This window comes from Pongo abelii, chromosome 23 (genome assembly GCF_028885655.2).
Source record: "Pongo abelii isolate AG06213 chromosome 23, NHGRI_mPonAbe1-v2.0_pri, whole genome shotgun sequence".
NCBI classification, from domain to species: domain Eukaryota; kingdom Metazoa; phylum Chordata; class Mammalia; order Primates; family Hominidae; genus Pongo; species Pongo abelii.
In genome coordinates, this window is record NC_085929.1 from 51,324,698 (window position 1) to 51,351,750 (window position 27,053).

Here is a 27,053-nt window from a genome sequence, read left to right on the forward strand (position 1 = left end):
TTTGTTATTCATGAGGTGGGGGGTGGCTCTAAGACCTCCAGGAAGGGAGGGGCTGGAGGCTGAGTTCATTCTGTGGTCTGTGATTCCATCAATCCCGCTGAAGAAATGAAGCTTCAGTGGGGGCCCTGGATTTCCAGAGGTTCCATTGGCCCCTTGCTCCCCCAGTTGGTGATGCTATGATGATGGGCCCAAAGGGGAGGCCTCTTAACTCCCTGGGAGAGGTCACAGACGCTCTGAGTCCAGGATGCTCCCAGACCTTACCCTGGGCGTCTCTTCCCGTGGCTGGTCCTGAATTGCGTTGTTTGTAATAAAACTGTATTTGTTAAGTCTAGCGCCTTCCTGAGCTCTCCAAGTCATTCTAGCACATTATCAAACTTGAAGGGATTGTAGGAACCCCTAGATTTGTAGCCAGCTTGTCAGATGTGTGGGTGGCATTCTCATGGGGGTGCCCTCAACCTGTGAAGGGTGGTCTAAGCCCAGATAAAAGCCGTTGCAGATGTAGATGATGGGTGTGGCTGCCAGGGCTCCCACACTTCTCAGAGAGGTGCTTGTGCAGCTGGGTATAGACCTCCCACTTCCCCCGGATCCCTTTCCCCTGGACCCTGGGGCCTGGCAGGGGCTGTGTCTCATCTTCTCTCCCCAGAGCTGAGTACACAGTGGGCCCCCAACAAATGCTGGTTGAGCTGATCTTCCATTGGTCCAATTATCTAGCACATCCCCCAAGACTTTTGCACTTGATCTGATTCCAGAGATGATAATGCTACTTGGCTTTTTTTTTTTTTTTTTTTTTAATCCTGATGTTATCTTTCTCTTTCAACCCTAAAGGCATTGATTTGACTCCTTGTTTCTTCAGTAGCCGTATAAATGATTCATCACTTTAGGAGCAAAGTTGTTCTTTCCCCTTTTATCCCACAGGAGGAGGGCACAGGCTCCGGGTCAGCCATGGAACCCTAGCCTCCGCGGTCGTAGACACTTTGTCTGGAAAACACTCTACTTTCAGGCATAGCCATTGAAGATTTTGTGCCTGAAAACTCCCACTTGGCAAGGGAAGCAAATAAAAGTGTGGCTTGCAGTGCAACCCTTTAAAACAGAAGCTTGCTAAACAAATGGAAAGTGTGACCAGAATTCATAAGGAACTGTGAAATGAAGAGGATGCTGTATTTGGAAGCTGTGAAATTGCTCTAGGATTCCAAACCTCAGAGTAGCTTCCAGGCTCCTGGAAAGAATCAGATGTGTGGCCTAAATAAAAAACAGCCCCCTGGCCAGGCAGCCAGGGCGGGGACATCAAAGAGTTCACACACTGCACATGTGTGTGTGCACGCTCATGCCAGTGTGCGTGTGAGTGTGTAGTTTTTTTTCAAGAGACAGGGTCTCACTCTGTTGCCCAGGCTGCAGTGTAGTGGCGTGATCCTAGCTCACTGCAGCCTCGAATTCCTGAGCTCAAGTGAGCCCTCCACCTCAGCCTCCCAAAGTGCTGGGATTACAGGCGTGAGCCACTGCACCCAGCCAAGTGTGGAATCTTGATTCGTGACCTTTCATAGCTGAGGGGTGAGAAAGCTCGCTGCCATCCCTTCTTGTTCCAAGGACACACTCTGAGAACAGTTGTAATGACTTTTTTTTTTTTCTTCTTGAGACAGGGTCTTGCCATGTCACCCAGGCTGGAGTGCAGTGGCGCGATCACAGCTCACTACAGCCTGAACCTCCCAGGCTCAAGTGATCCTCCCACCTCTGCCTCCTGAGTAGCTGGGACTGGAGGCACATGCCACCACAACTGGCTAATTTAAAGATTTTGCAGTTTTTTTTTTTGAGACAGAGTCTCGCTCTGTCACCCAGGCTAGAATACAGTGGCACGATCTCGGCTCACTGCACCTCTGTCTCCTGGGTTCAAGCGATTCTCCTGCCTCAGCCTCCTGAGTAGCTGGGACTACAGGCATCCCCCCACCACGCCTGGCTATTTTTTGTATTTTTAGTAGAGACGGGGTTTCACCATATTGGCCAGGCTGATCTCAACTCCTGACCTTGTGATCCACCCTCCTCGGCCTCCCAAAGTGCTGGGATTATAGGCATAAGCCACCGCACCCAGCCAATAAGATTTTTTTTTTTTTTTTTGAGACAAAGTCTTACTCTGTCGCCCAGGATAGAGTGCATTGGTGTGATCTCAGCTCACTGCACCTTCCACCTCCCGGGTTCAAGAGATTCTCCTGCTTCAGCTTCCTGAGTAGCTGGGACTACAGGCTTGCACCACCAAGCCCAGCTAATTTTTTATTTTTAGTAGAGATGGGGTTTCACCATCTTAGCCAGGCTGGTCTCGAACTCCTGACCTAGGGTGATCCACCCGCCTCAGCCTCCCAAAGTGCTGGAATTACATGAGTGAGCCACTGCACCTGGCCAAAAAAATTTTTTTTAGAGACAAGGAAGGTCTCGTTATGTTGCCCCAGGCTGGTCTCAAACTCCTGGGATTAAGTGATCCTCCCATCTTGGCCCACAAAGTGCTGCTGGGATTACAGGCGTGAGCCACTGTGCCCCGCCAGTCATTAGAATTGAAGCCTACCCTAAATCCAGGATAATCTTATCTTGATCCTTAGCTAATTAGATCTGCAGTGACCCTGTTTCCAGTGTCACATTCTGAGGGTCCAGGGGGACTTGCATTTTCTTTTGGGCGGGGCTGGGGTACTCTTCCCCCACTACACAGGGTTAGAGGCGGACTGAGCGGCCCCACAGCCCCTTCCCTGAGGTCCACACCCTAATCTGCACCCTCAAGGTCAGCGCTGCCCAGTGGAACGTTCTGCGTGCTGGACACGCTCCATCCCTGCCTTGTCCAGGGCAGCCCGCACCGTGCATGACTGCTGGACACCTGAAATGTGGCGAGTGCCACTGAAGAGCTGGACTTTTTTTTTTTTTTTTTGAGACAGAGTCTTGCTCCTTCACCAGGCTTGGAGTGCAGTGGTGCGATCTCTGCTCACTGCAACCTCCGCTTCCCGGGTTCAAGCAATTCTCCTGCCTCAGCCTTCCGAGTAGCTGAGATTACAGGCGCGTGCAACGAGGAGCTGGACTTTTAAAAATGTGAATGCTTTCGTCCTGGAAGGTGCAGGTGTGGGTCTTCCCACTCCTGTGTGAGGAAAGGAAGAGGGAGCAGAAAGTGCTGGGAGGAGGGGCTGCACCCTGCTCCAGGCTTCCCATCCCCAGCCTCCACCCTGGGCACCCCAAGGTCTCCTGGGAGATGAGCACCCTCACAGAAGCCAGGGCCTGGGCCCCTTTGCACAGCCCCCAGCCCCTGTGCCGGGCCTGGAACCTTGGCCAAGGAACCTTTTACTGCATTGAGCAGAGCCCTTTGAAGGGACGAGCCCACGGGCCCTCAAAGCCACCAAGGCTGCATGTGGCCTCTCCCTGTATGTTACCCCTCCTGGGCCTGCACCACTGGGGTTAGAGCCCCTGTCTCTGTGCTCACGGTCAGAGGAGCTGCTCCCATATGCAACGGCATGTCCACAGACCGGCCCCGAGGGCATTGTGGATGGCGGGGTGCAACAGCTTTCCTGCAGAGGTGGGGTTTAGTGGGAAGGGGTGTAGACTCAGGAAGGAGGTGGGGGAGTATTCCAGGTGGAAGCTCGGGCAGGAAGATGCCCTTGAAGAATTGAAGGAAGGCTGCTGGGCCAGGTCCTCGGGGGCAGAGCTAGGGGCCTTGTGGACCAGCAGTGGAGGGATCTCCATGTTCCCCATTCCTGATGACAGCCCAGTGTGGGTTTGGGCTCCCTCCCCACTGCTGCCTGCACCCCTTTGTGCCCCGTTTTCACCCTGGGCACATGTTGTGCTTCAAGCTGTTCTTACCTGTGTTCTTGTGTGTTTAATTGTGATGAAGAAGCTGTGGGTGCTGGGAAGCGGGGCGGCCCATCTGTTCTCCGTGTCCCTGAGCCGTGGCTGTGGAGTGAGAAAGTGCTGAGAATCCAGGGGGTGGGGGGTGGGTGATGACATCAGACTGCACTTGAGTCACTGTCAGGGCCTTCCCGAGGGTGTCCTGCACACACACAGGGGGTCCTCTCTCTCAGGGCCCTGGGCAGAGAGAGGAGGAAGGTCTGAACCATGAGGTCTCCAACCTCTTCTGGCCACTTGTGGGGTGGGGCAAGGTGGGGTTGCGGCTGGGACAGGAGGGGCAGCTGTGTCTGCAGGCACGGAGGATGGTCTGCAGGCACAGACGATGCTCTGCAGGGCCCTTTCCTTCAGGAGTCTGTTCTGTCTTTTTTTTGAGACAAAGTCTTGCTCTGTCGTTCTGGCTGGAGTGCAATGACGCGATCTCGGTTCACTGCAACCTCTGCCTTCCAGGTTCAAGCCATTCTCCTGCCTTAGCCTCCCAGGTAGCTGGGACTGCAGACATGTGCCACCACACCTGGCTAATTTTTTTGTATTTTTAGTAGAGATGAGGTTTCACCATGCTGGCCAGGCTGGTCTCGAACTCCTGACCTCAAGTGATCTGTCCGCCTCAGCCTCCCAAAGTACTGGGATTACAGACATAAGCCGCCGCACCCAGCATGATCTGTCTTTTTATCTCACTAAGCACCTGGCCCAGAGCCTGGATTCTGAGGACAGAGATAAGCAGACCCAGTCCCAGCTCTCTAGGGGTACCCCTCCCCTCAGCTGTCCATGCGTGTGGGGAGTGCCCCTCCCCGCAGCTGTCCATGTGTGGGGGGCACAGATGTGTCAAGACTGTCATAGCACAGGGTGACCTGGGCCATGATGGAGGGCAGGACTGAGCATCTGCATTCCTGAGAGGGCTCCTGTACCCCTGACATGAGGGTCATGCCCAGGAGCCACTGTCCCCCAGGCCACGCTGGCCTCCGCCATGGCCCAGAGTCCTGGGGTTGGGGGTTTGGAGGAGGAGGTAGAGTGGCTACACCCTGCCTTTGAAGTCAGATGCATCTCGATTTAACTCCTGGGTGCCGCCTGCCAGCTGGCTTTGCACTGATGACTTAACCCTGCTGGGCCTCGGTTTTCTATCTGTAAAGTGGGGGGATTATTTCCAGTGTACGGCTGGTCGTGAAGATGAACTTGGGCCACGTGCGTAAAGCCACAGGTGGTGGATGCTCACTCAGCAGGTGTCGCCTCCGAGGAACGCTGCTGCCTGTGCCTCCCAGCTCGGGCTGGGCTGGCCAAGGAGGCTGCTTTTTGCTAAGTGCCTGAGGGTTTTCTAGGAGAAGGTGGCGCAGAGGCTCACCTGTATCTGCTCCTCCAGGGGACGACCGCTTTGGAAGACGCGTTGTCACGTTCAGCTGCTGCCGGATGCCACCCTCCCACGAGCTGGACCACCAGCGGCTGCTGGAGTGAGTGTCTTGCCCCTCTCTTTCTGTCCCTGTCTCTCCATGTTGCTTGTCCCTATCCCTTCATGCCACCTCTCTCAGTCACCTGCTGTGTTCTGGGGCCTCCTTTGTGACCTTGTTGGTATGCAGAGCTCTTGCGCTCATGAGCCTGCCCAAGGGCCATCTATGGATACCCCTGGTCCCTGGGCTTCTGTGCACCATTCTTTAGCACCGTGGGAGCCAGGTTTGGTTTCCTTTTAGCCACCAGAGCTGTGGGTGCCTCCCTTTGGAGTTGGGGACAGTCCCCTGGTCCTAGGTGTAGGCCAACCTTGCAGATGACATGGCTGCCGAGCGCCAGGCCTCCCCCACGCACTGTCCCTTTGAAACCTCCCTGGGCCTCTCTCCGGGAACACCTTCGGAACTGTGTGAGTTTCCTGTAGCTGCCGTAACAAATGACCACATGCTTGGCAGCTTCAAATGCTCTGAGTGGATCCTCCATGGTTCTGGAGGGCACCAGTCCCCAAGGTCAAGGCAGCGGCAGGGCTACACTCCCCCTGGAGGCTGCGGGGGAGCTTCTGGCCTCTTCCAGCTCCAGGGGGCCCCAGATGACTTGTGGCCGCCTCATTCCTATCTCTCTCGGTCTTCACATGGCCTTTTTGCCTGTGTGTCTTCCCATCTCATAAGGACACCAGCCACTGGACTAGAACCACTCTAACTCCATGGCACCTCATCTGAACTCATTGCACCAGCAAACACCCTATTTCCAAATAAAGTCACACTCTGAGGTTCTGGGTGGAATTTTGAGGGGTGCCATTCAAACCCAGGACGGAAGACAAGGGCCTGCTGCTGCTGCCGCCGCTGCTGCTGCCGCTGCCGCCGCTGCTGCTGCTGCCACCACTGGCTCAGCAGGCATCTATTGAGCACCTACTGTATGTGAGGCTTTGGATAGATAGTCACTGCATCAGGGCCCACCTGTGAACTGAGGAAATCACCCCTGTGGTTTGGGGTGGGAGAACTAAGGCTAGGAAATGACTCTGAGACAGAAGGTGGCGGGACATGGAAGGGGCCGAGTGAGGGGGTGCCTGGGCCTCATGTACCTTGTATACTCCCAGTGCCACCCAGGTGCGCATGGGCTCCACAGCTGGTACAGGGTGGGGGGTGGGCCGTAGAAAATCAAGGTGGTTGTTGGTTTGCCATACCAACAAGCATCAGGAGCATTCAGAAGGGGAGGTCTCAGGCAGTTTCCCAAACTAACTTGGCCAAGGAACCTTTTACTGCATTGAGCAGAACCCTTTGAAGGGACGGGCCCAGGGGCGCTCATAGCCACCAAGGCTGCGTGTGGCCTCTCCCTGTACATTACCCCTCCTGGGTGTATACCTTCTGTTCCCCCAGCCTTTGCATGCAGCACCCCCAAACACATCCTCCCTCGCATGTGTCCCCTTGTGTGCTCACCCTCGTCCTGTTCCAGTCCCCTACTGTGGCTGTCCTCTCTCCACCCCCACCACCATGCAGACACCACCTCCCATGCACACACAACCTTGCACACACCCGCTCTGATGCACACACCCCTCTCTCATGCACACACCCCCTCTGATGCACACACCCCTCTCGTGCACACACCCTGTCCCGTGCACACACCCCCTCCCATGCACATACACCCCTCCCGTGCACACACCCCCTCCTGTGCACACACCTTCTCCCGTGCACACACCCCCTCTCGTGCACACACCCCCTCCCATTGCATACACCCCCTCCCATGCACATACCCCTCTCTCATGCACACACCCCCTCCTTTGCACACACCTCCTTCTGTGCATACACACCCTCCTGTGCACACACCCTCTCCCATGCACAAACTCTTTCTCTTACACGCACCTCCTCCCGTGCATACACCCCCTCCCTTGCACAACGCCTTCCCGTGCACACACCCCCTCCCAGAAACACACCCCCTCCTGTGCATGCACTTCCTCTCCTGCACACACCTCCTCCCAGGAACACACCCCCTCCCGGGTACACACCCCTTCCCATTCACCCATCCTCTCCCATGCACACACCCCCTCCCATGCACACACTCCCTCCCATGCACCCACCCCCTCTCGTGCACACACACCCTCCTGTGCACACACCCCCTCCCATGCACACATACCTGCTCTCATACACACACAGCCCTGTTGTGCACACACTTCTCCATCACTAAGTCGGGTGCTCAGCACAGACTGGGTGTTCAGAGTGAAAGGCTAACCTAACGTATGTTGACTCATGGGTCCTCAGATGGCTGTCACATGACCCCCAGGCCACCAGACCCACCTGCAGGACTGAGCCTTCTCCAAACCAAAGCAGCTTTGGGTCCACAGTCTTGAGCGCCGGCCCGGGCCTCGGGCCCTCTTAGGTCTGCCTGCTTCCTTCCCCTCCCTCCATCACCCTCCTCAAAGCCACATGGGGCTCGCACCCTGCACCCTCTGCATTGGCCGTTTCCCATTGCTCAGAAGGAACCGCCTGCTCCTCACCTGTGTGTGGCCTTGGGCGCCCTGTCACCCTGTTTCATCTGTCCCTTGCTGCTGGAGTCTGCTGTGCTGGCCACACTGCTGTCATAAGGCGGCCACTGAGCCTCCTTCCTGGTGAAACTCCGGGGCCCAGGAGAGCTGCTGCTGGGGGAGAGTTGGCAAAATAGTGAGAGCAGCGCCTCTGCCCTGCCGGAATTCCTGTCCGGGTGAGTGAGAGGCCCCCAGGCCCAGGGGAGAAGCTCAGTCTTAGTGAAGGGAAGTTAGGTTCTGAGGGCCTTGGAATTTGCTCCCCAACAGTGAACTGGTTGAGCTTCATTCCTGAGGCCAAGCCCTGGCCGATCTCTGGGTGTCCCTGGAAACATTTATTGTGCCCTTGTGAGGACAGGGAGCATGGCACCTGGCCTGCTGCAGCCTCCCTCACAGTTGGGGACAGTTCAGGATGTGACCCTGGCGGGGAGGCTGTGCCTGCCGCCACTTCCAGATGCCAGCATCTAACTGCTAAAGCCAAGGGACTCGGGGAGTAGGCTGCGACCTGGAACCCCCAACTCAAGATGAACAAAGGCATGATCGGACGTGGAAGCACCCAGAAGACCTTGGACCGGTTGCTTCGTGAGAGTCCCCCCGATATGAGCATCCTATCTGGTCTGTGAAAGAATCTTCCAACCACAGCTGAAACTGCAGTGGCGAAGGCCGAGACCTCGTGAGGAGCAAGTGCCAGGAGTGACTTCCACCAGTGCAGCAGTGCTGCTGCTGCACGGCGAGACCTGCAGGATTCATGGGGCGAGCTTGGATCCTGGTGCTGATTACCCCAGACAATGAGGCTGGCTTTCCCCAGGAGGTGCTCACCCCGGTGAGGAGCTGATGCCAGCCTGCAGCCCACTCTTGGTGTTTACCAGGCACACAGGGAGAGATGGATGCCAGATCCAGGAAGAGCTCATCTCCTGGGGTCCTCTTGAGAGGACGCATTCCCTTGTCAGGTCATTTAGGCACCGAAAGACCTGTGACCTGTGGGTCAGCTCTCCCCAAGGGGGCTGCTGCTGGGCCAGGAATGAGCTCAGGATTTGCTGTTCTTATAAAGACAAAAGTGCCTTCGAAGACAGAAAGTGAATCGGTGGTTGCCGGGTACTGGGAGTGTGATAGGGAGAATGACTGTTTAACAGGTCTCGGTTTTCTTTTGGGGTGATAACAATATTTCAGAACTGTAGAGAGGTGGTAATTGCACAACTTTGTGAATGTACTAAATGCCACTGAATTGTTCAATTTAAAGTGGTTAATTTATGTTATGTGAATTTTAACTCCATTGGACAAAAAGCACCCCTGACAACAAATTGGTACCTTGTGCTCTTTTATGTGCTTATCCAAGATTCCTTTACTATTAGGTAGAAGTAGTAAGCATGGCTCCCACGAACAGTTGTATAGGTTGTTCACAGCACAAGGCTAACCAGATGAGAAGCTACCATCACCTGGTGCTCTTTTCACTTGGCGTGGGACAAGCATCTGCCCAGAGGAAAAGGCATCTTTTTCTAACTCATGCAAAGGTGCTCTGTGGGCTTCTCGGCCTTGATAAGAAGAGCCATGAGGCTTACTTCTCCGCAGCCTTTATGGAAAAAAAATTAACACCCCGTACGTTATCCTCCCTATCCATTCCAACCGGATGGCTTTCCTGTGGCCAGATGCCTGCTCCTATTTTTGAAGTGGGTAAAGAAACAAGTCTATGTCTTTGAAACCCAACTAGTAATTTAGTTAATGACTTCCTATGCTGAGCACGCGGGCAGATGCATTGACACCCAGAGGATTTCAGTGTACCGAACAGAAGGCACCGGAGAGAGCCCAGCGCTGGGGCCAGAGGAGGGGTGCCTGCTTTTACTAGGAGGCCTCCAGAGTGGGAAGAGGAGCTGTGCAAAGACATTGGCCTCAGTTTCCCTCTCTTGAAAAAGAGTCATTTGTGAAATGCAAAAGTGACTATCCTGAGAAGTGAGGAGGAGTGAAGAGTTCTCAGTGGTTCGTGGACTCTTCCACTCTTCTGTGTTCAGGTGGAAGTCTCGACCTGGGTTCTTCTCAGAAAGTGACTCAATAAAGGATGACCTTGGTGAAGTGCGCCCCAGTGGCTTAGCCCACATGGCATTCGAGACAGCGCGCTGGAAAATGAGTGTTGAAGTTACTTCCACAACGGGTGAGCTGAAATCATGCATGGTGTGAGATAAGATGTGCGTGATTTCTCTACATCAAAGCAGACAACGGGATGGGAGCAGGCGTGGATGGCAGCCCACGGTTCTCAGAGACGCTGAGTGTGTGGACGCTGGAGCCAGGCCACTTGGTTCAAAACCCAGCTCTGCCCCTTACTGATTCACCTCTGTGAGCCTCAGTTGACTTGTCTGTAAAATGGAGATAATAATACCTGCTTCCTAGGGTCATTGGGAGAATTAAACGTGTAGAAGGCCTGCAGTTCAGGTGGTTTGGGCTTTTGACAGAGGGCACTCTGACGTCGCTTAGAAATCAAATGCACAGGCCAGGCATGGTGGCTCACGCCTGTAATCCCAGCACTTTGGGAGGCCGAGGCGGGTCGATCACGAGGTCAGAAGATCAAGACCATCCTGGCTAACACAGTGAAACCCCGCCTCTACTAAAAATAATAATAATAATAATAAATTAGCCGGGTGTGGTGGCAGGCGCCTGTAGTCCCAGCTACTTGGGAGGCTGAGGCAGGAGAATGGCATGAACCCAGGAGGCGGAGCTTGCGGTGAGCCAAGATCACGCCACTGCACTCCAGCCTGGGTGATAGAATGAGACTCCATCTCAAAAAAAAAAAAAAAAAAAGAAATCAAACGCACACAGTAGAAGCTGGCATCCTTGGTCTCCAGGCTTCCGGGCAGTTCGGGACCAGCCGAGCCTCTGCAGGCGGGCACAGGCTGCTGCGGCTTTCTCCCGAGGCAGTTCTGGGAGCATCTGTCTGCAGAGCACCCTGCCCACAGCCTCAGAGAATGGGGCCACCTAGGTGGATTAATTACAAGATGTGCTCCAGGTGAGAACCTGGACAACCTGAGCTGAGGGATGATGGCCTGACTGGCTCAGTATCAGGCCCTGCAGAGTGCTAGTGGAGGGTTAGGGGGTCCTTCTGAAGCCCTTCCTCCTGCAGATGGCAGGGCAAGCCCTTTGCCACAGGTGACATGAAGACAGTGCTTCCTAGGTGCAGCAGGGCAGGATGGAACGTGGTCCATGGGAAATGGGTAGAGCGTACACCACAGGGGGTGGCAGGTGACAGATTGCAGAGCACAGTGTCAGGACTCTGGCTTTGTAATGAAAAGCAAAATGTTAGGAGCTCACCTGGAGGGAAGGAATTGCTTGCCTTAGAAATGCAGCAGGCAGCAGGGCATCTGAGGTAGAAGGGCCTGTGGTGTTGGGGTCAACGGCAAGGGCTGAGCAGTCAAGCATTCCTGGGTTCGAATCCCAGCTCATCCTCCTTGTGAGTTTCCCGGGGCTGCCATAACCACGACCACAAATGTGGTGGCGTACAATCGGAAATGTATCCTCTCACGGTTCCGGAGGCCAGAAGTTCAAACTCGAGGTGTGGCCAGGGCCGTGCTCCCTGCGGAGGGAGAAGCCCTTCCTTGCCTGTCTAGCCCATAAAGGCTATCGGCAGTCCTGGGCCTTCCAGGGCAGGCGGCCACATCACGCTTTCCTCTGCTTTGCCTCCGTCTTTACGTGACCTTCCCCCCTCTGACTTCTCATCTTCGTGTCTGCCTTAGAAGGACGCATGTGATTGCACTGACGGTCCGCTTGGGTAGTCCAGGATGAGCCCCTCCTCTCAAAGTCCTAAATTTAATTGCATCTGCAAAGACCTTTTTCCCAGATAAGGTCACATTCTCAGGCTCCACGGATTTGATATGGATATCTTTCCACAGCCAACAATCTGGTCTACCACATCCACTTACTAGCTGTGTGACTTTAGGTAAGTCACTTAACGCCTCTGAGCCTCAGATGTCATCTGGGAAATGAGGACCGGGGCCCACGGTGCGTAGAGTCTCTGTGTGGTCCGGTGCTGGCACCCACTGGGTGACCATAGCTTCCGTTATAGGGAAAGCACGTTTGGTTTCAATAATGAGCAGGTGATTTTCATAACTGAATCTTCTGTGTTGTGCCCAGGTATTTGAAGTACACGCTGGACCAGTACGTTGAGAACGATTATACCATCGTCTATTTCCACTACGGGCTGAACAGCCGGAACAAGCCTTCCCTGGGCTGGCTCCAGAGCGCATACAAGGAGTTCGATAGGAAGTACGTGTGCACAAGCCTTCAGGGATGTGGGTGTGGGCTGCTTGTGGCAGGAGGAGGCATTATGGCCACAAGGGGTCACAGAGTGTGCAGTCGGGGAGGGGCCTGGCAGGGCGGAGGGTGGAGGGTGAGCAAATGTGGGGCAGTGGGGGTTCACCTCCCCTCTAGGCCAAGCTCTGGAATCCCGGGCAGGGGTTGGCACTCTTGTTCTTTTTTTTCTTTCTTTTATTTTTTTTTAAGAGACGGTCTCGCCCGGGCACCATGGCTCACACCTGTAATCCCAGCACTTTGGGAGGCCGAGGTGGGTGGATCACCTGAGGTCAGGAGTTCGAGACCAGGCTGGCCAACATGGCGAAACCCCATCTCTAGTAAAAATACAAAAAAAAAAAAAAAAAAAAAAAGACAGTCTCGCCCTGTTGCCTAGGCTGGAGTGCAGTGGTGCAATCATGGTTCACTGCAGCCTCAACCTCCTGGGCTCAAGCAATCCTCTTGCCTCAGCCTCCTGAGTAGCTGGGACTACAGGCGTGCACCACCATGCCCAGCTAATTTTTGTATTTTTTTGTAGAGATGGGGATCTCAGTATGTGGCCCAGGCTGGTCTCAAACGCCAGGCTCAAGCGATCCTCCCACCTCAGCCTCCCAAAGTACTGGGATTACAGGCATGAGCCACCATGCCAAGCCATCACTCTTGTTCTTAAAGGGCCAGACGGCCAGTATTTTAGCTTTGCAGGCCTGTTGCTCTATTGCAACAACTCTGCCAGACCGTGTTCCAGTAAAACAGTATGGACGCTGAAATGTGAATTTCATGTCATTTTCACGTGTCATGAAATATTCTTCTGTTTTTGTTTTTGTTTTTTTTCAACCACTTAAAAACACAAAAAGCCATTTTTAGCTTGCAGGCTGTACCAAAGCAGGAAGCAGGCTAGGTTCGTCCTGCCTGCCCATTCTCCCACCCGTGGTCCAGGGAATTACTAGCAAAGAAACAACTGCATGACCGTTTCTTCACTAAAGCCTCTTCCTGCCTGCACAGCCCTTTACAGTCTACAAGGGGCATTCTGATGCCTCTTGTTGGTGAGATGGGCAGCCTCATTTTACAGATGAGGACATAGTCCCCAGAGAGCAAGTGACTTACCCGTGGTCACTCAGCTTGTGTGTGGTAGGGCAGGATCCCACCCCAGGCCCCCACCTCCCTCTCCCACCCAACGCTACTCACCACTCGGCCATGGCCTGGAGCTGGCAGACTTCCTGAGGGACGTCTGGACTAATAATCAACTTTGCAATATATCTGGCTTGTAGACTGCGGCGATGGGCGTTGATGTGGATATCCTAGATTCCTCTGGATTTTCCTTCTTCAAAGTCCTTTCAATCCTGTGACAGAAATCTGCTTCACAGATATCTGAGTCAGTGGGACAGTGGGAGGCAGTGCCTGAATGTCCCAGAAGTCCTCCCTCCAATTGCCTTTTGGGTCCTGCTGTCATTATCAATAGGACCTTTGGAGGGACTTCTTGGTTCCCCATCCCATGTCTTAGGGAAAGAATTGTTGCTGCATTTTGCAGTCGTTTACTGGGCACCTGTATAAGCTGGAGATGGCCTAGCCCCAGCGCATGTCCTCCTCCAGGAAGCCTTCCTGGATTGTCCTGGGAGAATCAATAGCCCCTCCCCTGCAGCCTCACTGTCCCTGAGCAGACACCAATCCTAGCACTTAGGGTTTTGTGAACGGGTCTGCCTCCTGTACTAGGCTGTGACCCCTGACCTGTCTCTGCATCCTTTGCAGGTGGGAAACGGTCTGCATATGGCAGGCTTTTTTTTTTTTTTTTTTTTTTTTGAGATAGAGTCTCATTCTGTTGCCCGGGCTGGAGTACAGTGGCGAGATCTCAGCTCACCACAACCTCCACCTCCCAGGTTCAAGTGATTCTCCTGCCTCAGCCTCCTGAGTACCTGGGACTACAGGTGTGAGTCACCATGCCTGGCTAATTTTTGTATTTTTAGTAGAGAGACGGGGTTTCACTATGTTGGCCAGGCTGGTCTTTAACTCCTGACCTCGTGATCCGCCTGCCTTGGCCTCCCAAAGTGCTGGGATTACAGGCGTGAGCCACTGTGCCCGGCTGGCAGGCTTTTAATAAGCGTTAGATGGGAGGATAGAGGAGTGAAGTGGTACTGGCAGGAAGTACCAAGGTTCCAGCCGGCATAATCAGGAAGGCTGCATGGAGGAGGCAGCCTTTGAGCTGCCCATGGAGTGGTGGGCAGGGTGTTGCGAAGTGGCAATCACTGGATTTTCTGGTATGAGGTGTGGCCAGATGCAAGAAAGAGCAGGGTGGACTTTAGTGCAATTGGTGGGGGGCTGGTCTTTAGGGTTCCCATGGGGAGCTGTGGAGGGAGGCAGCAAAGGAGGGAGGGGCATAGAGGACACTGGACTGTGTTTAAGAGGCAGCAGGGAGCCATGGCAGTTGCTTGAGGAGAAGCGAGTGACGTGTTTAAAGCAGCCCTTTCAGGAGGCTCAGGCTGACACAGCAGGATGTGCACAGTAGCCCTGTCTTGAGCTAAAGCAGATGAAGGTTTTGCCCTCTGCACTTCCCCACGTGAGAAACAAAGAGGCACCCGCAGATTCCTTGAGGCCGCTCCCACACTTCTCAGTTGCCAGAAATCAGCCCAGGGTGCTTTCCCTTCCCTTTCTTGAGGGGGCTGCTGGTTCGAACATTAGGAGTGGGTCACTCCCTCTTGGGAGGAGGCTGCAGAATTCCTTCACAGCCAGGTAAGATGTGCCAGTGGTCGATGGATGAAATCTAGCTGGGGAGTTGGAATCTGTGTTGCCAGCAGTGACCTGTGAGCAGTGACAAAGCCAAAGGTAACAGCACCAGCCCGGGGAAGGAGGCTGGCCTCTTGGCAGCCTGGGGAGGCTGTCAGAGCTCTCACATTGAAGGGCGTTGATAAGTGGAGCCACACAGGTGGGGAGACTTGAAGCAGTGACTTCCAATCCGGGGTCATTTAACCTGGGCCAGAGGGGACTAGGCAGGGAAGAGAGGAAGGTGACAGCCATGGCCTTCAAGTCATCAGATGGAAAGAGGCGGACTTGTTTTGTGTGACTCTCCCACTCCCCAGGAGGTTGGATAGGAGTGGGGGTTAGGGTTAGCGTTACAGATCTTGGCTCAGTAGAAGCAAAAAGGAGAGGGACACTCTAGGCATCAAACTACCCAAAAGTGGAGTGTCTGCAGGGGTGGTGAGTTCCCCATCGCTAGAGGTATCCAAGTGGTGCTCCAAATAGAATTAGATGAGATCGCCTGTAATCCCAGCACCGAGGCGGGTGAATCATTTGAGGTCAGGATTTCGAGACCAGTCTGGCCAACAAGATGAAACCCCATCTCTACTAAAAAGACAAAAAAATTAGCCGGGCGTGGTGATGCATGCCTGTAATCCCTGCTACTCGGGAGGCTGAGACATAAGAATCCCTTGAACCTGGGAGGCGGAGGTTGCAGTGAGCTGAGATTGCGCCACCGCACTCCATCCTGGGCAACAGAGTGAAACTCTGTTTCAAAAAAAAAAAAAAGATTCATGCAGTGAGGGTTTTCAGTCGGCCATTGCCACACCCCATCAGGTTTCCTGCATTCCTTTCTGTTCTCTCTGCCTTTGGCTTCTCATCCTCCAGACCATCCTGCCAGGTCATTCCTTTTAGGGGTGAACAAATTCGCACACAAGTGTTCACGACCCGCCTTCTGGGAGTGCTTGCCTCACCAAAGAGCTTCTGCCATGGGTGGCAACTAATGGAAGCCACTGGAAGCTCAGTCGCAGGGTGGACCTTGCAGCAGCTGCCCTCTGGGCTCCTGGAGACTCTGGAAGCCACTGCTACCGCCCCCACGCCCCGCCCCTCCTCTCAGAGCCTTTTTTTTTTCTTTTTTTTTTTGAGACGGAGTCTTGCTCTGTCACCAGGCTGGAGTGCAGTGGCGTGATCTCGGCTCACTGCAACCTCTGCCTCCTTCAAATGATTCTCCTGCCTCAGCCTCCTGAGTGGCTGGGACTACAGGTGCTCACTATCACGCCCAGCTAATTTTTGTATTTTTAGTAGAGATGGGGTTTCACCATGTTGGCCAGGATGGTCTCCATCTCTTGACCTCTTGATCCGCCCGCCTCAGCCTCCCAAAGAGTTGGGATTACAGGCGTGAGCCACCGCGCCCGGCCTCGGAGCCTTTTTAAAATTAGTTAATTAACATTTCTTGGAGAGATGCTTTGAGATTATATAAATATCCTGCTCCTTGTCAAAATACTTTTCACCTTCATTGCTGCTTCTTGGCTTAGTCGTTCCTATGATGGCAGCCAGTGGTGGTCTGATGACCAGTTGGCATCTAAGGGAAGAGCTTTTTCTTCTCCTCGCTTATTTATCTCAATATGGACGTGTGTAAAATGTCCTATTTTATTCAATGGGTTACAATCCATTACTATCATTTGAATGATCAAATTGTCCCAAATGTGCCCATGTGGGTGCCGTTTTAAGGACTCCTGAGTCCTTCTGACACTCCCTGTCACTCTTTGAGTGCTTCCTTTACTTTGTGGCACAGGATGTGCCAGGCTTATCTTGTATTTTTCTTGCTCCAGCTCAGGAATCTGCCACTCTCCAAGGAGCACAATCACCCTGGCTCCCTGTAGTGGAGAATGCTATTTAGAGACCAAGATCTGGACAAGAGGAGTGCTCGTTGCTTTTGGGGTGTTGTGGCTCCCAGGCCCTTTCAGTGGACAGAGTTAGGGTATGTGTGTGTGAATGTACATATACATACATTTACACACACACACCCCTACATACACACCTAGATACAGTACATACACCTACATACACATACACACATAGACACCTACATATACATACACTTACACACCTACATACACACATACACACCTAGATACAGTACATACACCTGCATACACATACAGACACCTACATATACACTTACACACACCTACATACACACATACACATCTAGATATAGTACATACACCCACATACAGACACCTACATATACGTACACTTACACACACCCACATACACATACATATACACACCTACATATACTATACACTTATATACACACACACCTACGTACAACTACACACACATATACCACTTACAGCTACATACACCTACACACACTTACACTTATATCTACACACACCTACACACACTTACACCTAAATACACCTACACACACCTAGGTACACCTACACATACCTAGGTACACCTACACACTTTCATACACTTACACACACTTTCATACACTTACACTTTCATACACTTACACTTTCATACACTTACACTTTCATACACTTACACCTACACACACCTACATACACACACCTATATACACTTACATACACCTACACACTTACACACACTTACATACAATTACACAGTTACATACACTTACATAGCCCTACACACACCTACACACATACACAATTGGCTTCCAAAAATTCCTGAAATTTTGACAGCCCATGTGAATGGATAAGAGCTGGCTCTGGCGTCCCACAGGCTGACCCCACGTGGGCCATGTGGATGCCCCTTCTTGCCTCCTGGGCTGTGTCTCCCCAGCAGGACACACCGTCCCCCACTCACCCTCTAGAGCCCTGGCATGTCCTCTGCCCCCGTCCCCACCCTGGTTGGCTGCCTGCCTTTCTTCCCCAACCTGATGGCTTTGGGCTGAAATATTCAAGAAGGAAGCGTGGAGACTGGGAAGGAGGGAGAGAGGGAAGTTCACCGGGTGTTCTATTGTGTGGGCGGCTGTATTGCATTGAACCGGCCTTTGGCTGGCTGATGTTTAGGTTATTGCCAGGTTTTCTGCCATCATAACCAACACGGTTATGTGTTGGGTTATGAGCCGGGCTCCTTCTAGCCCGGGTCAGGTCCTGGCAGGGCAGGTGTTGGCCAAGAGGCTCTGTGCGGTTTTAATTCTGAGAGCTGTTGCCAAATTGCCCCCAGGTCGTGCTCTAGACCCCCACCCTGGTGTGAGTGAGCGCCTATAAATAGGGCTCTGACTTGCACCTGCGCCTCTACAAACTGTGAGTGAGCGCCTATAAATAGGGCTCTGACTTGCACCTGTGCCTCTGCAAACTAAAGTGCTGCAGGCATGCCTGGCGGGGGCCTCAGGTGAGGGGTCCTGATTTTCCCCGAGTTTATTTCATTCTTTGTTTGATGTCCTTAAATTGATCCTGTTGAGAGGAGTAACATTCTGAGACTCACAGTGGAGGCAGCTGTTTGGGGGTTATTGGGCGTGGGGTGTTTCTCGGAGCGCAGCAGCCTGAAGTCATCCCCCCCTGTTTCCCTCCTCAGGTACAAGAAGAACTTGAAGGCCCTCTACGTGGTGCACCCCACCAGCTTCATCAAGGTCCTGTGGAACATCTTGAAGCCCCTCATCAGGTATGCGTCACTCTGGGAGAGGACCCCGCTGGGGTTGGAGGTTTCACCCCTCAGGGTCCATGTGACGGCCTTCCCTATCCACACACCACGGAGGGCCCGTCTCCGGGGTGCCTGTGTATCTGGGGCTCCCCACCCGCCCTGAGGTCTGCGGGGGGGTCACAAGGCCAGCCCAGGTCATGGACAGGAGTGCAGTGCCGGCCTTTGACACCTGTGGGGTTTGCACCTGGTGTTTAAACGCCCCCCTTTGGCCTGAGCCCCTACACTGTGTGACCACCTTCAGGTGCCGTGATTTTCCAGAGGGACTCAGATCTCAGGAAAGCTGTTACCTTCACTGTTGTGGTCTGTTACAGAGACAGGGCACAGATTTAAGTCAGCAAAGGTAAAAGGCACACAAGGCTGAGTCCAGGAGGACCAAGTGCAAGCTCCCAGCTGCCCTCTCTGGGCGGATTCATACAGACAGTGCTCCATTCTCCCAGCAAGAATGTGTGGGGGAGGAGGGAGCATGGCTGGCCAGGGAAGCTCACCGAGCCTTGGTGCCCAGGGTTTTTGTTGCGGGTCGGTCATGTAGGCATGGAGCATCCACCCGGCTGACCTCAGCCACTCGGTCTCCAGCCCCTCCTGAGATGAGACGAATACAGCCCAAGGCCCCCACCCTCAATCACATTGTTGGCACAAACTGTGTGGTGTTGGCCCAGGGCCTCTGGTGGGCAAAGACATTACCAGGCGGACTCTTCCAGGAGCTGAGAAGTTTCCACCCAGGAGCAGGTCGCCCATGGCCAGGCTTCTCTTTGGAACGTGCAGGGCTTGGACACCCCAAGCCTGCTGAGTTAAGCCTTTATTGCATGGCAACCCAAATAAGCGGCCTAAAGAGAGGCAGCCACAGCCCGGAAATGTGGCGACTTCAGTCAGCTTCTTCCATATTTAGACTCGTTCCTGCCGAAGGATTTCTGCCTCAGTATTGGGAAGCAAGAGCTCAAGGGGCTGGTGAGGCCTGGCAGGCTCTGCCTGGGTCGCATGGGCATCTTCTATTTTCTTCCGTTTTGGCGGTGTGCATCAGGCACAAACGGTGTGCACGGAGCCATGTGACGGGGTGGGGTGGGGAAGAGACTGACAGATGTCGTTCTTGCACGTTGGCTCTGGCCCTGCCTGGGTGAGATCTGCAGGCGAGGGAGGGGCTCAGAGCAGGATGGCCCAGGTGTGCACCAGACGGGTCAGGATAGTCAGGTGAGGTGGCTGCCTCTGTGAGAGGGCAGGAGGACTCCTGGAGGACCTCCCTGGGAGGAAGCCTTTGGGGACAGGGAGGCACATCCCTGGAGGGGTCATCATTCTTCCCCAGGGGTTCGAATCTCACAGGCCTTTGCCATCTTGTCTGGGTGACAAGAGCTAAACTCCATCTCAAAAAAAAAGGAAAAAGAAAAGTCCTTAGAGGGTGAGGCATGGTGGCTCACACCTGTAATCCAAACACTTTGGGAGGCCAAGGCAGGTGGATCGCTTGAGCCCAGGAGTTTAAGACCAGCCTGGGTAACATGGCAGAACCTCGCCTCTACAAAACAGATAAAAATCAGCCAGGCATGGTGGCGCGCACCTTAGTCCCAGCTACTCAGGAGGCTGAGGTGGGAGGATTGCTTGAGTTCGAGAGGCAGAGACTGAAGTGAGCTGAGATAGCGCCACTGCACTCCAGCCTGGGCAACAGAGTCAGACTTTGTTGTACTTAAGAGTTCTAGAAACCTCTAAAGTTCTTGGAAAAAAAGTTCACCTGCTTGGCTGGGCGCAGTGGCTCACACCTGTAATCCCAGCACTTTGGGAGGCCGAGATGGGAGGATCACTTGAGGTCAGGAGTTTGTGACAAGCCTGACCAACATGGTGAAACCCCGTCTCTACTAAAAATACAAAAATCAGCTGGGCGTGGTGGCGCATGACTGTAATCTCAGCTACTTGGGAGGCTGAGGCAGGAGAATCACTTGAATCTGGGAGGCAGAGGTTGCGGTGAGCCAAGATCACACCATTGCACTCCAGCCTGGGCAACAAGAGTGAGACTCCAGTCTCAAAAAAAAAAAAAGAAAAAATCACCTGCTCCTCCTGTTTTCCACATGGCAGCCTGGACGGCGTGGTGGTGATGGCACCAGACTGCCTGGGCTTGACTGCTCTGCCCCTTGCCATCCATTACCCATTACTCTCAACAAAAGAGCCAACCCTTCTCTGCCTCAGTTTCCCCATGTGGCTGACAAGGCTATTTAAGTCATTCCATTGTCATAATAATTCACTGACTTAATACATATAGAGTGGTTATTTTATCTTTCTTCCTCCCTTCCTTTTCTCTTTCTTTTTTCCATAGGTTCTTGCTCCATCACCCCGGCTGGAGTGCAGTGGTGCAATCATGGCTCACTGCAGCCTTAACCTCTTGGGCTCAAGTGGTCCTCCCACCTCAGCCTCTCACATAGCCAGGATTACAGGTGTGCACCACTGTGCCCAGCTAGTTTAAAACAATTTTTTGTTCAGACAGGGTCTCGCTATGTTGCCCAGGCTGGACTGGAACTCCTGGCCTCAAGTGATCCTCCTTTCTCAGCCTCTCAAAGTGTTGGGATTATAGGAGTGCGCCATGTTGACTGTTAACTCAATGTTAGCTGCTAGTACTGTGTTTTTTGTTTGTTGTATTGTTTTGTTTCGTTGCTTTGAGACAGGGTCTCAGTCTGTTGCCCAGGCTGGAGTGCAGTGGTGCCATCACGGCTCACTGTAGCCTCGAACTCCTGGACTCAGGTGATCCTCCCACCTCAGCCTTCCAAGTAGTTGGGACTACAGGCACGCCACTATGCCCAGCTAAATTTTGTGTTTTTAGTAGAGACAGGGTTTTGCCATGTTACCCAGGTTTGTCTCCAATTCCTAAGCTCAAGCAATCCTCCAGCCTCGGCCTCCCAAAGTGCTGGGATTATAGGCATGAGCCGCCGCACCTGGCCCTGTTTTAAAATGTTTTTAAGCTGGCTGGGCGTGGTGGCTCACCCCTGTAATGCCAGCACTTTGGGAGGCCAATGTGGGCAGATTACCTGAGGTCAGGAGTTTGAGACCAGCCTGGCCAATATGGCGAAACCCTGTCTCTATTAACAATACAAAAGATTAGCGGGGCGTGGTGGCAAGCACCTGTAATCCCAGCTACTCAGGAGGGTGAGCCACAAGAATCGCTTGAACCCAGGAGATGGAGGTTGCAGTGAGCCAAGATCGTGCCATTGCACTCCAGCCTGGGCAACAAGAGCGAAACTCCGCCTCAAAAAAAAGAAAAACAAAATCTTTTTAAACTACCCTTTTGTATTAATTTGATTCCAATATCTTACGCACCTTATGTGCCAGCACCGCAAAACAGTACTATGAAGTCAGCCACATTTTCCCCATTTCAAAGAAGAGAAGGTTGATGCTCAGAGAGGTTACGCCCAAGGTCGCACCGTGACGAGGGGCGCGGACTGGGATCCAACCTGAGCCTGTGCGGTTCTACCCCTCATTCTGCCTCATGCCTGGATATAAGCAGCTGCCAGGAGAGGACCACACGAATTGGGCTGGGGCTCTGGAGCCCAGACTGCGCTCCGCTGCCCGTTGCCTGTGAGGTCTTGGGCAGCCACATAACCTCTCTATTTCCCCAGTCCTCATTTATAAATGAAGGAAGTGGAGGAAATCTGAGGTTCTCAAACGCCCACAAACAGAAGAGCCCTGCTCTTGCCCAGACCTCCTGACTCAGATCCCCGCAGGTGGTGCCTGTGGCTGCAGGTCTAACAAGAACCCCAGCGACTCCGCCGCACGCCGTGTTGGGAGCCCCTGGCTGAGCTGGCCTGTGGGCCCTTTCCCGAGAGTGAGAGGCAAGTGGCAGGGCCCTGGCTGCACCTGTCCGAGAGTCCATGTTTGGCAGAGCCTGGCTTGCAGGACAGGTCAGGGAGGCTGCAGAGAGGAAGGTGAGGGGCTGGGCATGGGAGGCCTCCCTGCAGCTCTGAAGCGGGCACCTCTGTCCCTGAGAATGGTTCCTGCAGAGGGGCAAGACTCCCTTTGCCCTTAGTGGGTTCCTCCCGCCCATCACACAGGACGTTGACAGTACCTCACAGCCCCGGGGACACCCTCCAGCATCCTTCCAGCAGAGACGAGACTGTCCCCAAGTCCTGTGGAGTCTAAATGGGCAGGCGGTGAGGACACTCCCGCAGGGGTTCCACCAGCCCCTTCCCCGGGGGCTGGGGTGCAGGGACTAAGGCAGGCCCCGCTTTCCTCCCTCCCCTTGTCCTTGGGGTGAGGGGCACACTGCACTTTGGTGACTATTCTGCAGCCCCAGCTTTCAGCCCGGGTTCCCTGGCCTACCTGGCAGCGTCCTTGGGTGCAGAAACCTGGCAATCCCCGTCCCCACCTCCCCCAGCCCCCGGGTCCGATTCTTTCTCGTCCACTAGGGGGAGCCAATGCACACAGCTCGGCCTCCCTGGGGGCTCCTTTAGGAACCACCTGGCGCTGGCGCTGGCGCTGGCGCTGGGCTGAGCGCTGGGCTGAGCTTTAGGCTGAGCATTGGGCTGAGCGTTGGGCTGTCGCTGTCCCTTTGGATTCTCCTACCTGTCATGATCTCCGTATTTTTTGTTTTTGCCATGGTAACTTGAATTATTTTGATTTCACAAAATAACATTGAAAATACATGAATACTTATTTCAAGACTTTCAAATTGTCATAAACTAACATAAAATATCTTCGGTTTGGCTGAATGCATAACTTTCCTTTTCCAGTAACAATATAATTCTTTACCCACATTAATAGTTGTATATCTTGGCCGGGGACGGTGGCTCATGCCTGTAAATCCCAGCACTTTGGGAGGCCGAGGCGGGCGGATCACAAGGTCAGGAGATCGAGACCATCCTGGCTAACATGGCAAAATCCCGTCTCTGCTAAAAATACAAAAATTAGCCAGGCGTGGTGGTGTGCGCCTGTAATCCTAGCTACTTGGGAGGCTGAGGCAGGAGAATCACTTGAACCCAGGAGGCAGAGGTTGCAGTGAGCTGAGATCACGCCACTGCACTCCAGCCTGGGTGACAGAGTGAGACTCCATCTTGGAAAAAAAAAAAAAAAAGAAAGTTGTATAACTTAAACATATACAATAAGGAAATAATACTGTTCTACAAAATAAAACTCAAATGATATATTTATGGCAAAAGCCAAACCTAGACTGTCATAAAGAAGGCGGGGATTACAGGCTTCTGTATAAAGGCGTGCTCACATCCGTCAATGATCCCCATTTTGCAACTCATGCTGAGCCTTGTTACTAATAGCAGTCGTCACAGCCAGCAGGTCCACCAGATGTCAGGCAGTGGACTAGACCTGGAAGTAGCCTTGCATTGTCTTCTGCCCTCACTTAGGAGAGAGAACCCCCCACTTTCACACCCAGGCCCTGAGAGGGAGTGAATTGCCCTGGGGCACAAGAGGAGGGAGAAGACGGAGTTGCTGCACCTGGTCAGGGCATGTCTGCCCTTGTGGCTGTGCTGCTCCCTGGGGTACGAGAGACTGTCCTGGAGACAAACTTGGAGAGCCTCATTGGTTCCTCTCCTTAGAGAGAAGAGGTGGCCAAACGTGAAGCCACCACTGACCCCAAAACCGCCAGCAGCTGAGGCTGCCCTGGGTCAGGCTTCAACCTCAGAGCTTCTCTGTCTGTGCCAGTGGCTTAGTGTCCCCTGTCTAGCCTGCATCCCCCAAAAGCGCTTCTTGGCACTTCCGCGCTATCTCCTATATGCAAATTCAGGGCAGATGTAAATTGGAGGCAGATATTTATTTTTATGCAGATGAGCCACTCCAGAGTATTTGGTGCATTGGAGATCTCGTGAAAGCAAAATATCTCCCGGCGTGCGCTGCTTGTGTTATGTTCAGGTTTTAAGTCGTGTCAGCGTTTACATTTTCTTAATATGAAAAATGCCTGCATTGTTCTGTCGCCAACTCCCCCTCCCTCCTGCAACCCTCGGCCTCTCTGCTGGCACCTGATTGTTTTTTATTCTCTTCTGCTTTCTTAGTCACAAGTTTGGGAAAAAAGTCACCTATTTCAACTACCTGAGTGAGCTCCATGAACACCTTAAATATGACCAGCTGATCATCCCCCCCGAAGTTTTGCGGTGAGTGCCTGTTAGACCCCAGAAGCCACATCAATACATCTTCGTGCTTCCAAAGCGCTTGGTTCAATCCCATGAATATTTAAGGCTTAATTTCCAAATGTGCGCTTGGCTAGATTTGGCTTGGAAATCTGCGGCATCGACAAAGATCTGCAGCAAAAGGTGCTAACTGCTGACTCAGAGAAATGAAATTGCAAAGGTTGTATATAGGACGGGATGTTTTCCTCGCCCACCACTGCAAAACTGATTTAAAAAATAAGCCCTAGCATGGCAACGGCCGTTTGTTGCCTTGGTGTTTACCGTTTTTGCTTTTGAGCAGAAAATTAGGGGAATTTCCCAGGCGTGTGGATAACGCTGTGTACAGAATGAAATGTTCTCAGGGACGTCGCGGGTGCTCTAGAAAACGACCTGTCTCCTGGATGCTGAAAGCTTAATTAGTGTGTCTGCTACGAGGCTTAAATGTAGGCCCAGATGAATAGAGGCTGCCCAGAAAGGGGCATGCCACACAGCCAGTACAGGGTGCGGCCAGATCCAGCCTGGGTCTCTGGACCCCCAGTCTGGGTTCCCTCTGCCCCTGTGTCTCCTTCTCTGAGGGGCTCCTTTGAAGGAGTAGGCCCTTGCCAAAGTGCACGCAGGTAAGGCTGGTAGCCTTGCAGGGGTAATGCAGATAATAACTTCTCTCCGGATGCCAAGTCACATGGCAGGTGCTGGGATATAGAGGTGTTTAGGGAGTGTGGTCCCTGCCCTCATGACACTCTCAGACTAGTGAGGGCCACAAATCAGTGATGACAGGGGCCAGAGGAGGCACTGAACCCAGCTGGGGAGGGGACTGGTGTGGGGGGGGTAATCCAGGAAGACTTCCAGGAGGAGGTGGCTCTTAAAGTGAGTTTCACGGGACAGTTGGCTGGATCAAGAGGCCAGGGAAGCACATTTCCAGCAGAGGGAAGCCCTGCTGCAAACATGTGGGTGAAATATTGGGAGATCTGGAGGCAGTGAGAAGTCCCATGTGATCAGGCAGAAGTTGGTGAACGTGAAGCTGGAGGTCACCTTGGGCCGGGAGTCCTCGGTGCCAAGCAGAGTAGAGTGAACTGGACCTGGAGGCTGTGGGAGGATGATGGGAATCCCTGGTCGGCCGTGGGCCCTGGCAAGACCCCACTCCCAGACCTCACTAGAGTGATCCGGGGGAGTCCATGGAGACGGCTCAGAAGATGTAGTTTTAGCAGCTCTGGTGGCAGTGATTTGGTCTGGTGACAAAGGGTAACTCACATCCTTCTGCGTGGGAGAGTGATTTGGGGATGAAATGGACGGCATCTGTGAAACACGCAGCTCCGGCTTCTCAATGGGTACTGGGTGCAGTCTAGGGCCTCTGGAATGTGCAGGTGGGTGGCAACACTGAGGGTGCAGGGTCTTGTGAGTCAGAGGGGATGAGGTTTGGGAGAGGGGCATGGGCTTGGGCATTGGGAGCTCCTGAACTTACTCAGTAGGCAGCTGGCACCCCTATTCCATAGCCATGCAGCAGAACCCCAGAGGACACGTCCAATCCTGATGCTTTTAATTGAGCATCTACTAGACTGGGGGTGGGGCTACGTCTGGATTTTATCCACCCCTGGTGGGTGCTGTGAGCACCAGAGGCTGAGACCCACTGGCACAGCGGCAGGGCAGTGCCTTGGGGTCCTGAATCCTGCCTGTCATCCCAGCTTGTGACCTGGGGCATGTCACCAGACCTTGACAAGCCTCAGTTTCCCAATCTGTGAAGTAGACAAAATAACCTCTCTACAGTAGGCCCCTCATGAGGGACCAAGACATCTCTGGGGAGCCACTTGGGGCACAGAGCGCTGTGATTAACTCACAAAGAACAACCGCACATGGTAGCAGCTCACACCTGCTTGGCTGGCCAGGCTCAGTCCAGTGCACCACCTTCTCCGCAGACCTTTCCTGTGTGTCGGGTGCCTCTGCGACGTGTGCCTGCACCATCTTGTGTCACTGACTGCCTCGCTCCCGAGCTGCCAACTAATGTTCATGTGCCCCCCCATCCTGTGGCTGGGTCACTGCTGTATGCACAGTGCCCGGCACATAGTAGGGCTTCAATACGTATTTGCCTGTGTTAAGGAAGGACTGTTACCTGCAGCACAGAGGCTCTTTTCTTTTCTTTTCTTTTCTTTTTTTTTTTTTTTGAGACGGAGTCTCACTCTGTCACCCAGGCTGGAGTGCAATGGCACGATCTCGGCTCTCTGCAACCTCCACCTCCTGGGTTCAAGTGATTCTCCTACCTCAGCCTCCCGAGTAGCTGGGATTACAGGTGTGCACAACCGTGCCCAGCTAATTTTTATATTTTTAGTAGAGATGGGGTTTCATCATGTTGGCCGGGCTGGTCTCAAACTCCTAACTTCAAGTGATCCACCTGCCTCGGCCTCCCAAAGTGTTGGGATTACAGGCGTGAGCCACTGTGCCCAGCACAGAGGTTCTTTTCACCTGAAGGCTTT

At 53.4% G+C, this 27,053-nt stretch overlaps 1 protein-coding gene across 2 annotated transcripts in view; it reads left to right on the top strand.

The window, feature by feature from the left end:
* Positions 1-27,053, top strand: part of ARHGAP8 (Rho GTPase activating protein 8) — a 111,963-nt gene that overhangs the window by 46,474 nt on the left and 38,436 nt on the right. For both annotated transcript variants that reach the window (XM_024239997.2, XM_054543779.1), the window contains 4 exons: positions 5,225-5,312; positions 11,936-12,067; positions 18,377-18,463; positions 24,475-24,573. In XM_024239997.2, coding sequence (XP_024095765.2) covers positions 5,225-5,312; positions 11,936-12,067; positions 18,377-18,463; positions 24,475-24,573 — 406 coding nt within the window. The remainder of the gene's footprint in view (positions 1-5,224; positions 5,313-11,935; positions 12,068-18,376; positions 18,464-24,474; positions 24,574-27,053) is intronic.